The sequence below is a fragment of the Pomacea canaliculata genome, linkage group LG2, assembly GCF_003073045.1.
Source record: "Pomacea canaliculata isolate SZHN2017 linkage group LG2, ASM307304v1, whole genome shotgun sequence".
Classification (NCBI taxonomy): domain Eukaryota; kingdom Metazoa; phylum Mollusca; class Gastropoda; order Architaenioglossa; family Ampullariidae; genus Pomacea; species Pomacea canaliculata.
This window is the reverse complement of record NC_037591.1, coordinates 42,095,993-42,112,434: the sequence shown is the minus strand read 5'-3', so window position 1 is coordinate 42,112,434 and position 16,442 is coordinate 42,095,993. Positions and strand designations below refer to the sequence as shown.

Here is a 16,442-nt window from a genome sequence, read left to right as displayed (position 1 = left end):
AATGGCTGCCGCGGCAATCATGTGCGAACCTGGACCTTCCAAAGTGTATGCGTTTTTAAGGAATATTACTACAATTATAACTTTACTTTTCTACCTCTCATGTACTACAAAATGTTTTGATCATTTAATCAAAACGTTGCTTTTCCAAAGGATCACATAATTCTGGCATCAAAATATGTATAGGTCTATTCACAAGGTGAGGAAACTGTTTGCATATATCTATAAAAAGAAATGATCGTTTATTTTTTATATTTAAAAAAATGAATCAAAAATAAGTTTTTAATAGCTAAAAGTAAGATATTATTAGATTATTTATTTTTTAATAACCTTGTGTTGATGTAAGCAAAAACGAAAAAAAATTCTAATAACAGTTGCGATGATTTTTTTGTGCGGTCCTGCTATTTATTGCGCATGTGCTAGCCCGATGTGTTCTATTTTCCATGTGAAGATCGAGAAATGGAGAATAAGAGGTTTAACTGGATATTTTCTAAAGAAGAATTACAGAACACTCCTAGCCGAAAATGTGGAATTGATGCAGAGAAGGAGCTAGCGTATCGTCAACAAGCAGCTTCAATGATTCAGGATATGGGGCAAAGACTGCAAGTGTATCCTTGGTTAATAATGAAGGCGTGCTCGCCCGCCATATTTGCATTTTCATTTACCATTTTCAGTGGAGTTTTCTATCAAATTTTCAAACTATTCCTTACTCTGTGTAAGTTAAAGTTATTTGAAGTCTCGTTTATGATCTATAGCAGGTGGTTCCCTGTACGAACACAATAATGATATAGGATTGTAATTTGTGTAGTGGAAAACATTTTTTCTCCCTTGTTTTACGTAATTCAATTCTCTCTGGTTCTTTGGAACCTTGCACCAAGTTTGTTACGTAATTTGAAATGATGTATTACCAAAAATCTACTCATCTCACACTTAGTAATAACTTATTACGGGTATGAAGAGATTCGAAGTAATAATCAAAAGTTATGAACTGTGTCTGGCGCAAGTATAAAGCATAAGAATTGCAGACTTCATTCGAATAAGTTTTGTAGTTGTCAGGAGCAAATAAATTTGTAAGCCTTTTATGAATTTTTTTTAAAATGAGAGTTCTTAACATGCAACTAGAAATCAGCTGTGCATAAATACCGCGTTGGTGTACATGCATCGATTCTACATGTTTCACAGTTTTACCAAGTTTCACAGAAATGTAAGTATTTTTATTATTTTGAAAGCTATTCAAAAATGAGGTTTGTAGAGCCATGCATTAATATGAGTGAATGACACGTGGAATAAATGAGTTGCGGTGACGATGGGTACTGCACGCAGACATCGCATACCTACAGCCATACCACAAGAGTGAGAACTCACGTGGTAAAAATTGGGATGCGGGATGCCTTCCTGTGGATTTGCTGATGATAAAAGACTGCCAAATCCCTCTGCCTGATTTTGGTGAATTTGGAACTGATATTAACAAGGGAGATGAGACTGTTCCTGTACCCTAGGGAGTGTCTGTGGAACCAAGATATGAAGGAAAAAGTGATGGACTTTCATTGAAGGACTGGTAGAACCAAGCAAGGATGACAGAGCGGACAGAAAGATATAAGTTTCCATAGGAGGTATAGATGTTATTGACTCTTAACCAAAAGATCTTTTGCAGGATGGCATCCTACTTTTTAGCAGGTATAAACCAACTCTTGGTTGTTATCTAGTCAACTCTGCTGGCATAGTCATTCCCAAAACCAGGAGCTTTGTGCTGGCTAGCCTCGTTCTTTAACAAAAAAAATCGTCTGCAGGCAGTCCAATAATACAAATCCTTCTTAAACCAAACTGAGTAAGCTAGCAGAGAAGACTGGCTTAAAGGTCAACAGAAAGAAGACCAAAGTGATGAGAATCATCAACAAGCAGGAACTCTTAATCCAACTTCAAGGAGAGAACATCCTGGAAGCAGACTGCTTGACGTATCTGGGGAGCATTGTCAACAAGAACGATAAAGTGGACGATGACATCAAAATCCACATCAAGAAGGCCAGGCATACTTTCAACAGCCTATTCCCCATCTAGAACTCCCAAGCATTATGCTTCAACAGTAAGACCCGCATCTTTAACACTAATTTGAAGGCAGTCCTACTGTATGGTCCTGAAGCCTGAAGAGTGACAAATGCCATCAACAAGCTCCAGACCTTTACCAATTGATGCCTATGCCATATTCTGGGAATAAGATGGCCTGAAAAGATCTCCAACAGCAGTCTGTGGAAAAGAACCAACCAGAATGACACAGAAAGACATCAGAACCCTCAGGAGAAGAGGAGAGTTGGGAGACCAAAGCAGACTTGGAAAAGAGCAGTAGAAAGCGAGGCAAAGGACATTGGAACCACATGGGCCCAACTGAAGAGGGCTGCCCAAAACCGGGTCCGCTGGCAAGGTGTTGTTGCAGCCCTATGCTGCTCAAGGGAACAACAAAGAATAAACTAAACTAATTCTTTCCCTAATCATGTGTTGGGATGTGAATTTGCTTTCTTGCAGTCTGGCCATAGATATTCAATGCCTGTGTGCAGAACAAATCGTTTCCTCAATTCATTCATTCCATGTGCCACATGCTAAGTCAGTTCTACTCTCAGCATCTCCTCCGCAATCTCATCCATCGTGAAAGACCCGCCAGTTGCGAGGCGCTCGTCGGCTTTGAGAAAGTCGGAGAGCTTGATCCCTCGTTCTCGTGCATCTTTTCCTCGGCAGGTGGCATAGTAGCGAAAGTAGGTGGTGGCATAGTAAATTTATTTTGTATTGAATTTTGTCGGGACCGAGCAAAAGTGGTATAATACCGAGAGGGCATAGTAGCGAGATTTGACTGTAGTATATTTATTGACATAAGGAAATGGTTAAATTTAGTTAGGATCTGAATATCTGGAACCGGATGTCATAGATATCATATAAGTAATTAGCAGAAATTTTATTCATCATCACCAGTAACTGGAGCTGTTTCTTTAGGGCTTCCACACCAATGAAACTAAAGGTATTTGGAAAAATATAAATATTGTGATAAGACTGCACTTCTTTTTAGAATGCTTGGATTTTCTGCTCTTTTTTTGTTTTTTAAGATGATGGGACCAGCCTGCATCTTTCTTGCTGCAAAAGTAGAGGAACAGCCTCGCAAGCTTGAACATGTTCTTAAAGAGCGTCATCGCTGCTTATGTAGAGATGGCCCTATCTTTGATAATAAATCTGACGTGAGTAAGATTTATATGCTATCAAGGTGCTTTCTAAAAAAGACTTGTAGTGTTATTGTGTTTCTATAATTATTTGGAAAATTGTATGTTTTATTTTTGCAGCCATGTATTTCGATTTTTTATAAAAAGGTTTTATGCAAGTGAACACCTCCGCTTTGATGTGTACAGAGAGTACATAACTCATGAAAATGCACACACAGAATGCCAAACTTGTGCAGAGCTTCCTGCAATAGACTTGAAACAGGAATTCTGTCTGAATCACACCAAGTTCTTGCAAAAGAATTCATTTGGTCCGGGCTAGACCTGATTGTTTTTTTGTCAGTTGATGTTTCTAATGGAAGTCAGAATTGAATCTCAGCATCCTTCAGTTTAACCAAAAAACTACTGTACCAAGGTAAATAATCCTCTTTCCGACCGTACATGAGAAAAACTTAAGCATTGATGACTGTCACTTAGGTCCTTACAAATGCATGAAAGGTCCTTATAATGTCCTTACTTGGCACCATCCCTGATCCCTGGGAACCCTGCTGTACTCACATGGAGGAGCTTGGCTGAAGGTGGAAACCACACATTTGCCTCAGCTGCAATGAGGATAGAATGAGAGCAGCACACAGACGCTCGGGCAGTTGGAATGACAGTCGCCTTAACTGTTGTACTTTTGAGAATTCTACTTAATGGCTTCACCAAAGGTGGAAATCATACACTAATACAGTAGCCTCAGCTATGATGATGGGAAGAGAGTGAAGCAGCCCACAGCAACTTGGTTGAAGGCAAGAACCACACAGGCACCTCAACATTTTTTTTACTTTCTCTTTTCTCTGATTATTTTGTTAACCCTGTTCATCCGTTTTTTAAATACCTTTTTTCATTTACATCCTTTAAGGTCATTTAGCATGGTAATTTACATTGAGAGGGTTTTTCTTATTCCTTTTCACCTCCAGTGGAGCATAGGGCTACACCATGCATACACCATGCCATCGGATTCGGTTCTGGGCATCCCTTTTCAGTTGGGTCCATTGTATGCCAGCTGCCTCTGCCTCGCTGTGGACTGATCTCCATGTCTGTCTGGATCTTCCAACCCTGCGCCTCCCCTTTGGATTCTAGTCTAGAGCTTGTCTTGTTGAATTTTCAGCTGGCTTTCACGGGGTGTAACCGATCCAGCCCCACTTGCTTCTTGATATTTGGCTGGCAGGTTTTTGGTTGGTTCTCTCCCACATGTCTGTATTGAAGATTTCCTCAGGCCATCTGATGTTGCCAGTGTGGCGCAGACATCTGTTGACAAATGTCTGAATCTTGTTGGTGATGGTGTTTGTCATACGCCAGGTATCAGATCCATATAAAAGGACTGACTTCACATTTGTGTTGAAGATGCAGATCTTGGTGTGTAGAGATAAAGCCTTGAAGTTCCAGATAGGTCGCTGGATGTGGAATGCAAGCCTGACTTTATTTATTCGGCTTCTTACATCTTCATCTGCACCTTCATCTTTGCTGACTATGCTGCCAAGGTAGGTAAAATGCTCAGACTCTGTAATACATTCCCATGTCGTTGGAGTGGGGCTTCTTGCTTGTTGTTGACCCGCATTACCTCCATCTTCTTTATGTTAATGGTCAGGCCAGTCATTTCTGCTTCTTTTGAGAGCCAAAGGAGCTTTTTCCATGGCTGTTGCTGCTTGTGGGACAATATGCTGATGTCATCTGCAAAGTCGAGATCCTCAAGTTGCATTGCGAAGGTCCACTGGATGCCCGTTGCGTTTTGAGGTTTTTCTTCTCATTATCCAGTCTATGGTGATCAGAAAAGTTATTGGCAACCTTGCCTATGTACAACCTTGCATCACTCCAGCTCACTGCGAAGGGGTTTCAGCTTCCTGTTGTGGATCACCTGACATGTTGAGTTCTCATACTGTTGATAGATGATGGCAATGAAGTTTGGTGGAAATTCGTTGTGCTGCATCAACTTCCAGATGGTTTTCCTGTCTTGGGATTCAAAAGCCTTCTTAGAATCCACAAATGATGCGTAGAGTGGCGACTGCCATTCGATGGACCGTTCAATAATAATTCGTAGTGTAGTGATGTGGTCTGTACGCGATTTACCCTGCTGGAAGCCTGCCTGTTCTTGCCTCAGTCTCTTGGCTAGAGCATTTTTCAGCCTCTCCAGGATGACATAGGTCATCACCCTGCTGGGAATGGACAATAGCGTAATCCCATGCCAATTGCTGCACTGGGTCAGGTTGCCTTTCTTGGGTAGCTTTACAAGATAGCTAATCTTTCAGTCTGCAGGAACTTGCTCCTGCGCTTAAATTTTTTGCAGCAGGGGGTGTAGCCTCTCCGCTGCAGCTGTTGGGTCTGCCTTGAGTACTTCTGCAGGAATGCAATATGGGCCTGCCGCCTTGCCATTCTTCAAAGACTTGATGGCCTTGGTGATTTCTGCCTTGGTGGGTGGATTGATGTTCACTTGGAGCTGGTCAGCGCCTGGGGTAACGTCCAGAAAGATTGTTGGTGGTGGTCGGTTAAGTATTTCATTAAAATGTTCTGCCCAGCAAGATCTTTGTTCTGCATCCCCAGTAATGACACTGCCATTCTTATTCTTTACTGGCCTGCATGCATTGGTGTTTTTTTTTTTTTTTTTTTTCCTGACAGAATTCTTGTAATTTTGTATAGTCTCTTTGTGTTATTTTGCCCAGCTGCTTGTTCTGCCTCTTCAATTCTGTGTGCAAACTGTCTCTTGTTGCCTCTTGCACTTTTCTTCACATCTTGATTTATCTCCCAGTACTTTGCTCTGAGCTCTTCTTTTTCCTGCTGGTCTTGACATTGGTTAATCTTCTGCTTCAGCTCTTTCCTTTCCTCTGTCAGCCATTCCTTGTGCTGTTTTTCTTTCTTTCTGAGAACTCGTTTACATGCAGTCTTCCACGTCTCCTGTAATCCTGTCCAGTGGTTGGCCACTGTTTCTTCCAGGAGTCCTTCAGCACCACAAACCTGTTTTTGATCTCTTCTTGCTTTCTGGGATCTCTAAAAAAACTGCACATTGCGTTAATGGTGTGGTCTGTATGATGAGTCAGGGAAGGACCTCAGCTTTATCTTCATGGTTACCACAAGCAGGTGGTGGTCTGTGTCTGCATCTGCGCCACGCCTTACCCTGACATCCAGCAGGCTCCTAAACAGGCGATTAGTGGTGATTTGGTCGATCTGGTTTTCAGTATGTCCACCTGGTGAAGTCCAGATGGTCTTGTGAGGAAAGACTGTGCCTCCGACTACACGGTCATTAAACAAGCAGGGAGCAGCTCACCATTTGCATTGCAATTTCCCACACCATGCTTTCCCATTTTATATATCCTTTGTCTGTGTATCCTCTCATTGTGCTTGTGTTGCATTTGCGGTTTCTATAGTAGGGGTTGTTTTACAGGGTGGGGTTGCTAGCCCCATGCCCAAAACTCTTCCTCCATTCAGGCTTGTGACCAGCAGGTTACCCAGGGAGGGTTTCCAGACAGAGTTACATTGGGAGGGTGTTATTTCACATTTATACTATCATTCTAAGTTTCTACTTTGTGGCACACATGTCCATGACTGTTTAATAAAATGCATTTACTTAATGCAGTTATGTCCATCCAATGGTACTTGAGTTTCTTCTGGAAAAAGTTGAGGCATTCTGTTGTACTGACTGCAGAATGAGATGCAAATAATTATCTGGGTAATCAGCATAGGACTTATGACAAACAGAATGATGCCGAATGCCACCACAGTTTTGCCAAGATCATTGTGAAACAGGAAAATCAGTGCAAAAACGGGTCTGAAAACATTAGAATGAACCCATTACCCAGCTGCATCTAGTATCGGGCAGCATTGTGAAACAGTGTCACATTGTTGGTCTCTCATATCACCATCCTGGAACCATCTAAGCCAGGGGACTGTCAAATACAAAAGCTATTTAATGACTTTCCTTGATAATTAACCGAGTTAAGTATTTCCTTGAACCTTCCTTGTTTTGTTTTTGGTGATATACTCTCTATCCTCATTGTTTGTTCCCTGATTCCTCTTTCTGTCTTCTAATTACTTTTCTGCTTAGTTGTTTCTCCTTCCGTCCTTTGTATTCTGTTGATGTCTAAGTGCTAAGGGCATAATCCTTTGTAAGCATGATTATGCACTGTGTAATTCATTATATCTTGACTGACCTGTTCTAATATTTTTAGCTAATGGGGTATGTATTTTTTATTGCTTAATTTGTTTTATTTGTAGGCATATTTGGAACAAGCACAAGAGCTTGTTGTCTGTGAAAATATTCTTCTGCAAACACTTGGTGAGCAAAGTCTCATTATTTTCAGCTATCATGCTGAATGGCTGGCTTTTGTAGTTGATGTTGATAGAACTAGACATCGGAAAGTTTGCTCACTTTTATCTGCTTAGGATGCTATTTTGCAGTTTTGCTTATGAAGTATGAAATACTTCACAGCAACATGCCTATATGTAGAAAACCACATTGCATTAACATAGTTACATGAAGCAAGAGGTAAAAACTCAGGGTGCAGTAGTGTGTGATGTAATTAGATAAATGGTTTCAGAATTCTGTTTGTCATTAGAGGATGTATGGAGCTTATCTCCATGATTCACTTGAAGATGAGTAATATGAGGGCTTGTCTAGAGAAGTATTACATTAGTGCACAAGTGAAGTTTAAAGCATTTCTTTTATTGTGCTTATAACATACTTCATTGCAAGTTGCACATTCATTTGACTGAAATTATTCCAAACTAATAAAGAGACTTTCCTAGGCAGTCAGAAACATTTTTTTACATTTAATTCATTCAGTTTGCTTGGTTTCTGTGCAGGATTTGACATCACTGTCGATCATCCTCATACACATGTTGTGAAAACATGTCAGCTTGTACGTGGTAAGTCTGCAATTTTCTATTCTTTTCATTTTTGTATGTTGGTATTTTTTGAGTGGAAGCTTTATGTCTTATTTAAGTATTTATTTTTTATTAACTCTTTCTTTCCGTAGGGAGAAAGTGCGCTTTGCTACCAGATGACAAGGCAAAAAGTGAAATTTCGACGGGTATTTTAAAAAATTTATATCTATTAACCTTCAACGTTGACAATTATCGGTGATACTCCGTTTTAAAGAGCATTTACGTGGTGTAAATTTTAAGAAATATAGGTTTTGTTTACTGGTAGTAAAATCAAAGATTGTAACTGTATGCGACAGAGAATTTGCAAATCAGAAAGTAGAGTAGGTCAACTGTTAGAAATTAACCAAAAAATTATTTACACGATATAAACAAACATAAAGTACCAAACAAACACAAATTTTATTAAAATATACAGTTGAATTTAAATATTACTTACCGTTTCCTTCTTATTTTCTGTTGTTTAGTACAAATCCATGTTGAATTGAGTAACTGGTAAACGAGTTTAAGATGGCGTTTAAATATAGAATCTTTCAAACAAAAAATACCTGATTGGTGGACGTTTTCAGCCTCTAAAGGGAAGTAATCTATAGTTGAACAACTTCTAAAGGTTTCAGTACTTGCCTCCCTTATGTTTTCATTCATTTACGCACAGAGAGATTACAACAATGCTTCATCCGTTTTAGTCATACGCGGAAACAAGTGAGTGGGGCGCCTTCAGCCAACCGTGTTTAACGCGGAAAGAAAGAGTTAAAGTTTAGAAAACATTTTGTAGGATTTTTTTTAAATCCATGTTAACAGGTGGAAATAAGCAAAACGTTGACTTTACTTTTTTTTTTTTCAAAAAAAAAAGTGAAAAATAAAAGCTGGTTTTTGAAGGTTAGAGTGAGGGGTTGTAATCTTGGTTCTTAGAGTTATAGACTAGTGTGTAGTATGTAAAGATGAATGGATGATGCTTGAAGGTAATTGGAACATATTTTCTAAGTGGGTTCTTTTTCTCTCTGTCTTCCGATGGTATTGTGTCATTCTGGGTGTACGTCACTGCCTATTTATTCATCTAAAAGCAAGCAAGGATTTTGCACAGACAAGCTACTTTCTTGCAACAAACAGGTTTGACAGTTTTCCTCATTTACTTTTTTTTTCTTGTTGAGCATATCTTGTTACTGTCATGCTTAAGAGTTATAAGTGACCAGGATTTTAAATGTTATTTTTTAAAATTAATGTTATTTTGAAAAGTTCTGTTTGAAAATGCACCTTAGGTAGGTGCTGGTGTAGATTTTTTGCTGAAACACTGAGAGCTAATCATGTCATCTTATATATGGCTGAGTTTTTGCGTGGGAAATCTTACGGCAGATGTGCTGTTTTTATGAGCCTGTTCAAAACTATTAAAAAACCTTTATTGATGTAGCAGATCTGTTCAGTGCTTCTGAGAATATATGTATTTATAATGTGCTGGGGAATTCTGTAATTTTCTAGCCATTATTTATTTATTATGAAGTCATAGAGCTTGTGATCACTTTATAATTTTTAATTTTGGCTTGGCAACCGATGGACATTTTACAGTTTTGACCTTTCCTGTATAATGTAACCTTTCTTTAATAAGCAGACTAGATTTTTCCCCTTTAAATTGAAAGTTGTGCACGGCAAGATTTCAGAAAGTACACCTTAATATGTATGAATCTTCTTGAGACCAGAACACTTGGCCCTGGCTGAAAGTAAGCACACAAGCAGAGTTCCTAGTACACCATGACACTGAATTTAAAAAAAAAAAACAACCTTGAGCCCATGTGAGGAATATGATGTGTGAACCTTGAGGGCTTTCAAACTCATTTTCATGAATAAGGAGCAAGTTCTAAATGTTCCTACTTATAATATTACAGCTTGCATTTGACAACAATGTGCCTTCAATACCCCCCGACAGTTGTGGCTTGTGTTTGCATCCACCTGGCTTCCAAATGGGCTGACTATCAGGTAATCACTGAGCATGAGGAAGCTGAGGTATACTTGTTCGTGAAAGTGTATTGAACAGCAAATCTTGTCCCTTGGAAATATTTGCCAGGAACGTGCATGGTTTTACTCCTGGCTAAAATTTTTAAGGCACGGATTTCCATCATGGTTGCAAATAAAAGTTTTGCTTTCAAAGCTTATAAAGTCATGACAACTGCAGAGTAAAAGACAAGAAGCACAGCTGTGATGCTGCTGCCAGGTCGGTGGGAAATTTTTGCTTCTCCTGAAATATTTTCATGTTTTTTTTTTAAAGACATTGTTTTAAAAGACTTTTGGGTGTGTTGAAAGATAAAGCTTTCAGTGCAAAAAAAAATTTCAGACTAGGAGAAACGTTTATTCTGTTAGCTATCAGGTCTTAAGCAGTCGAGACCCTACTCCCTAAAATCAGGTGCTAGAATTCACCACTCATCCTGGTGCACCTCCACCATAAAGAAGAAACTCAGCATTTGCCCTGTGTTTGCTCATGTCTGCCCTCAAAGCCCTGTAGTGCAGATATTTTCAGGGTTGGACTTTCAGCTAGCACAAACCCTTTATTTTCAGCATCTTGTTTTAGTTCATAGTAAACTTTTATTTACAAGGATTTTTTAAAAAGTTGCTGTCTGTTTCTGTCTTCTCCAGATAAACACTTCCAAGGAAGGAAAAGAGTGGTACTGGTACATTAACAAAACAGTCACCATGGAACTGCTTGAAGGTGAAGTCACAAAAATGCACTTTGTAGTTTAGCCTAAAGACAAAATAAGCACTAACACTGATGTTTAATCCCCTCTTCCAAACTTTCTCTCCATCCATAAGGGAATGATTCACGTCCTGTGGTAGAAATCTGGAGAAGCAGATCTGCTTTAGCATAATTGATAAAAAATAATATATTAATAATATTTAAATAAAGAATTATTTTGTATATTTTAATTTTCCCCGTTCCCCTGTCCACTTTTCTCCCTCCCATCACTGTCTACTTCCCCTTTTCCCATCCATAATGGAATGATCCAGATATGTGACTTTGTGGCAGAGATCTATGAGCAGAGGTCCTTCAAATAAGATCAATAAAAAGTAAACTGCTGTCTACATAATAAAGAAACTTGCCTGGTCCAACATCACGCTTCAGATTAAGTTGCAGTTGCAAATGAACAGTAATTGTAGTCCGTCACTTGTTATGCAGTCTACATTAAAAGTGGGGGGAGTGATATATATATACTGATTGCTATTATTATTTATATTCACAAAAAGTTGTGAATATTGAATAAGACAGTTTTTACTTTTAATATTCCATTTTAAGAATTTTGTTATAAACTTTTTAAAAATCATTTAGATTGTCCATGGTTTTCAGAGATGCAGCTTTGGGAATAGGTGAAAGGGAAATTAATAAATGTATGTGTATTATTTATATTTTTAACAGGCACTTCAAAGTGGTTATTACCTTTGTTTTGTTTTTTTGTTTTTTTTGATTATCCAGAATTAGCAAATGACTTCCTAACAATTGTGGATAAATGTCCAGAGAAGCTTAAGAAGAGCATTATGGCTAAAGTTACCAAGGTAAGTTTAGTTTCCAAAGGATATGGGTGTGTTGGGATTGAAGGGATGTGGAAAGAATAAGGTTCATTTACATCTTTTGTACTTGTTAACCTTTGACAAGATAAATGTATTGTTATTCATATTAAGCAGCGTATCAACATTGTGAAAGAAATCAGCATTCTTAAAAAGTGCAATGGAAGCATTGAAAAAGAAGAAAACTTAGAATTGTTATTAATTTGTGGCTCACCAAGATCCTAGATGTTTGCTTAAGTATTCAGTGATGCATCTCTTTCTTGGTTTTGAAATATGCTACTGCATTTCTGGTGTTTTCCAAATCGAGCAGCTATTTGGCTGCCTTTATTTTTCAGTTAATTATAAAGAGTTTTTTACATTCACATGGACAGGTCTTAGGATTTTTTATTTTTGTTTTAATCATTGAATAGAATCTTCATAAAAGAAGCTAAATAAGTGTATGTTTCACAGCGTGGCATATCAGAAAAAGAGGAAGAACAGCCTGCCAAGAAACGTGTTCGTACAGAGGCATCTGCAACAATATCAAGTTCTGCATCTACCTCCAGCGAAGGCAAAGCAGTCCACTCTACAAAAATTTCTGATGAACTGGATTTGCACTCTTTGCTTTCCATGAAAGCGCTGGACATGCAACGAGTTGACATTTCACCCATCAGGCATGGAGTGGCTTTGGCACAATCTGGCATGACACAGGGGAACATGCTGCCAGTAACTGTGGAGCCCACTCATATGCAGGCTGTGACCTTCCCCAGTCCTGTTAATGAGCCAATCATGATGCCTTTACCAGTGGAGAATGTGAAGCAGGAAAAGGTTGCACCACTGCCATCTGCCCCTGAAAAGCTTTCACTTCGTGACTACAGACAGCGTAATGAACAGCGCCCCCCGCCACTTGCATTACTGCCAGTAAATGCCACAGATAAGCAGGATGTGGCGAAGACGTCACAGCATGTCATGCTCAAGGAGGCTAAGGTGTTGGTACATGACATGCAGCACTCACAGGGCCATGACAAGCTGATTTTCACCACTGCACAACACGCCTACGATGCCAGTCGCAAACGCCAAAATTCTGGTTCCCACAGCGACTCCGAAAAGCGCAGGCACCACCACCACTATCACCACCATCACCCCCCCTTGCATGGAGGTCAAGAAGTCAATCAGAGGGATGAAACAGAGCATCGTCATACCAGAGTTGAAGAAAATACAGTTGTGGGTGGCAGGGAATTAGAGGGCAAGTCATCCCTCAAGGTGCACATCAAGCGTGAATCATCAGGGGCTCATCATATACACCATTCTTCATCTTCTCCCTTGAAGCTGAAAATAAAACGTGATCCAGAAACAGCTACGATGCATGCTGCTAGTGATGGTGGAAAGGCTGAAAGAGACAGAGAAAAAAAGGAAAGTCTAAAACTGCGTCTGCCCATAAATTCCACTGGTCGAGGTGATAGTGATAAACACTCCCGCAGTAAGGGACACGATGTGTCTTCTGCACAGACCCCGCAGAAACTTACCATCCTCATGGGTTCTGGCACTGGAAATGCCAGTAGTTCTGGTGGAGTTGTCGTATCTAGCACTTTGAACTCTAATGGACACAGTGATCGTAAACGCTCTAAACATTCACGTAGCCATTCTCAGGTAGTTGATCAGAGCCTACATCATGCCAGTTCCACCAGATCTTTGGATTCATCTCTCAGGCAATCATCTTCCTCCACTCTCATATCTGCTCCTCCACCACCTCCTCCTGAACCCCTTCCACCTAGTACATCTTCTATGAATCTACCCTATATATCAGCAATTAGTTCCACTTACCATCCAGTTTCCCACCACCCACCCTTACAAACCCAGTTTAGTGGATTTTCACTAAATGATAGTTTTCTGGAACACCTGCCAGAGAACATATTTGATACAGATAACCCTTCAAATGTTGGTGATATGAATGGTTTGGCATACGATGCTCCTCAGACTCCAACCGCAGAGAATTTCAAGCAGATAATGGTGCAGCACAAGTCTCGACACCATCCCCGTCATAACTCTTTTCACATCCCACCTCATCCGCTCATGTATCCTGTAGACAACTGTTACCCTCAAAACCCACCTCTCCCTCCACCCTTACCCCCAGAACCAAACCCACCACCCCCTCCGCCCCCACCACCGTCTCACTGAAGTACTTTGGTCATCAAGGGAAAGTGTGAGAAATGTTTTACATGAATGACAGTGTTTGCTGGTTTGTGTGAATAGGTGTCACTTGTCATTTGTCTTCTTTGACTTCGCCCATCATCATAAAAGATGTTAATGCATCTTTATTGCATCAGAAAAGGAAATATGTAAAATAGAGCACCAGAGATTTTTCAAGTTTCCCGCCTCCCTCCCCAACTGCTGAGTAATTACCAGATCTTTTTTTTTTTTTCTTAAGTAGTTTTATTTTTTCCTTCACTTGTGCTCTTGTGATGAGTGCATTAAGGAAGTGGTGCTTACATTGCTTGCTGCCACTGCAGGCAAGTCAATGGTGCCTGGATTTAGTTCAAGTATGATTTGTAGCTTTTTTATAAAATTGTTCCCTTTGAAATTTAGGTTGTGTCCCATTTTTTCCCCGCTATTTCCATTGCGGGGGAGAAAAAGTTCATCTCATGCACATTTTGATGACAAAACTCCGGAGATTTTTGTCTATTGAACAGTACCTGCTGGTGAAAAAAAGGTTAATACATTTCCAGTCTTGAAGGTTTTGTAGTTGTTGGTGTGCTAGATCTAGAGTAGATTTTTAGTGGGTTCTAAGGATAACTTTAAGATTATAACTTTTTAAATAGGAATATGACTGAAATGGTACAATATTTTAAGATGTTGAAGTATGTATGTCCTTATGACATAACTATTAAAAGGTTATGCTACTGGGTGGCAACATCACAGGGTCATTCTCTCCTTAGTTGAACACTCAGCTCCATCCATTCATCACATTGTTAAAATGATTTTGTTGAGGTTATTTCAGTAATAGCTCAGTGATAGAAATAACCTACTAAGACTACTGCAAACTGATTCTTTAACGCATGTTTGCTACCAAGATGAGAGTCGGGCTTGTTCCCGTATATGGTAACACCTGGCCACACTTTGCATTGTACAAAAGCTTTGTGGTTGTATGCGTTAACTTGAGCTTTTTCAGACCAGCAAGTGTAAAACTGCCTATGCCATTGTGAATAAGGGATGTAAAAGGTGTTTTAACTATGGCTTACTATTTATAAAGGCAGATTTGAAAAGCTATTTGAACACAAAAGCTTGACAAAAAGTATGCCCATTTTTTTTTGTTTTTGTTTGAGCATTTCTGCCATCAGATAGTTGGAGTCTGTTCTTGACCAGTGCTAGTTTGCTAAGTCGTTCTTCAAGAAAGAATGCTCAAGTTCAGTTTGCCTTATGTTCTTGCACTTGGCTGTGTGATCATCTACCTTCACCCAGGGGGTTAAAAAAAACTTAAATGTGAAAACAATATTGAGTTCATTACAAGATGATCCTCAAATGCTCCATTTTCAAGCTACATTTAAAGTTACAAAGTGGGCTAGGTGTTACACCAAAGGCTTACTAAGGCATTGCACTAACAGGGCCAGTTTACACTATTTTAAAAAAAGCCAACCTGCACCATTATATCCCTGAAGTGTGCACCTGGGTAGAACTGGGTATATTGGCAAGATAAAAAAATTTGAGTGCAGTGACATTAACCAAATCAAACATCACCGCATAGTAACCTGCTGCAGGTGCTAACATGGTGTTTGGATTTTGGATTTGCATTCATATTTAGGATGCCTTTTGGTTTGACTTGTAGCAACATACCATTGCTATATGCTGACAAACAAGGGATAAACTAGTTCAGCAGTTTTAAGCTTTTTTTAAAAAAAAAAAAAAAAAAACATGCTGGAATGGTTAATTCCAAAAGTTACTTGAACTGTGTTGATCACCGAGTGATAATGTTTCCTTGGCAAGAAGAAAGTTGCCTACTCTGACCTCATATATGGTACAGCTTTCAAGATGGGACGCATTTCTTTCACTTGGATTAATAGGGCGGAGAGCTGTCCTTGTTTTTAATAATGCTGTGAGTGCTTACGAATGTAGATTCCCAGAGTATCTCGAAATTTGAAGAAAATATATAACTATCAGAAAAAAATGCACAGTACCAGAATGCAGCAAGAGGGTTTTTTTTTTTTTTTGTATTGGAAGGACTTTTTCCTCGCCATGTCTTTGTGTTCTCAGTTTCTCTGTGATTTTTAAGCACACTTGTAAATCTTTTGAAGTGTTGGCAGTAACAGTGTTATACAGTATGTGCACTACTGACGAGCAAGTGTTTTTGGTTAAGTGTTGTATATACAACTGATGAGCAAGTGTTTGTGGTTAACTGTGTGTACAACTGATTAACGAATGCATATGGTTAAATGTTATATATGTGCAGACATGGAACCAAGTTGACAGAAAGGTAAGTGAACTAATACGCTAATTGTGGACTATTGAAAAATGTTTAAAATGATTCCTTATGGCAAAATAAAGAGAAATTGAATTTTTTAAAAAGAAAAACGTGTTTTGCTGTTTATGTAAAATAATTAAGAGCATGGTAGGAGCATAAAAGGTCATAAAGAAATTTGTGGTAGACAGTGAGGAGTAAGTGTGGTTGGAGAGATTTGAACTACTAACATGCAGACCTACTTGTGGCCATGATCTGTGGGATCACTGTAGCCCAGTGTCAGGGGAAAGCACTATACTGACTGATCAGACAATTGAGAGTTGTCTCCCCTCGATGGCGTCCGGATC

At 39.3% G+C, this 16,442-nt stretch overlaps 1 protein-coding gene across 1 annotated transcript; it reads left to right on the top strand.

Annotated features, from left to right (window-relative positions):
* The first annotated feature begins 54 nt into the window (after positions 1-54).
* Positions 55-16,208, top strand: LOC112558079 (cyclin-T1-like). Its single transcript, XM_025228271.1, has 11 exons — positions 55-196; positions 449-605; positions 1,120-1,201; positions 3,090-3,218; positions 7,449-7,509; positions 8,037-8,099; positions 9,179-9,224; positions 9,995-10,085; positions 10,740-10,812; positions 11,572-11,651; positions 12,114-16,208. The coding sequence occupies exons 2-11, from the start codon at positions 457-459 to the stop codon at positions 13,818-13,820; spliced, it is 2,481 nt and encodes an 826-aa protein (XP_025084056.1). The 5' UTR covers positions 55-196; positions 449-456; the 3' UTR covers positions 13,821-16,208.
* Positions 16,209-16,442: the final 234 nt, after the last annotated feature.

What these genes read in the sequence shown, in the direction of transcription:
- LOC112558079 (XM_025228271.1), top strand. Translation starts at nt 457, where the DNA reads ATGGAGAATAAGAGGTTTAACTGGATATTTTCTAAAGAAGAATTACAG. An exon ending in TATTCTTCTGCAAACACTTG is followed by an intron (nt 7,510 to 8,036) that starts GTGAGCAAAGTC and finishes GTTTCTGTGCAG; the next exon opens with GATTTGACATCACTGTCGAT. An exon ending in AACATGTCAGCTTGTACGTG is followed by an intron (nt 8,100 to 9,178) that starts GTAAGTCTGCAA and finishes TTCATCTAAAAG; the next exon opens with CAAGCAAGGATTTTGCACAG.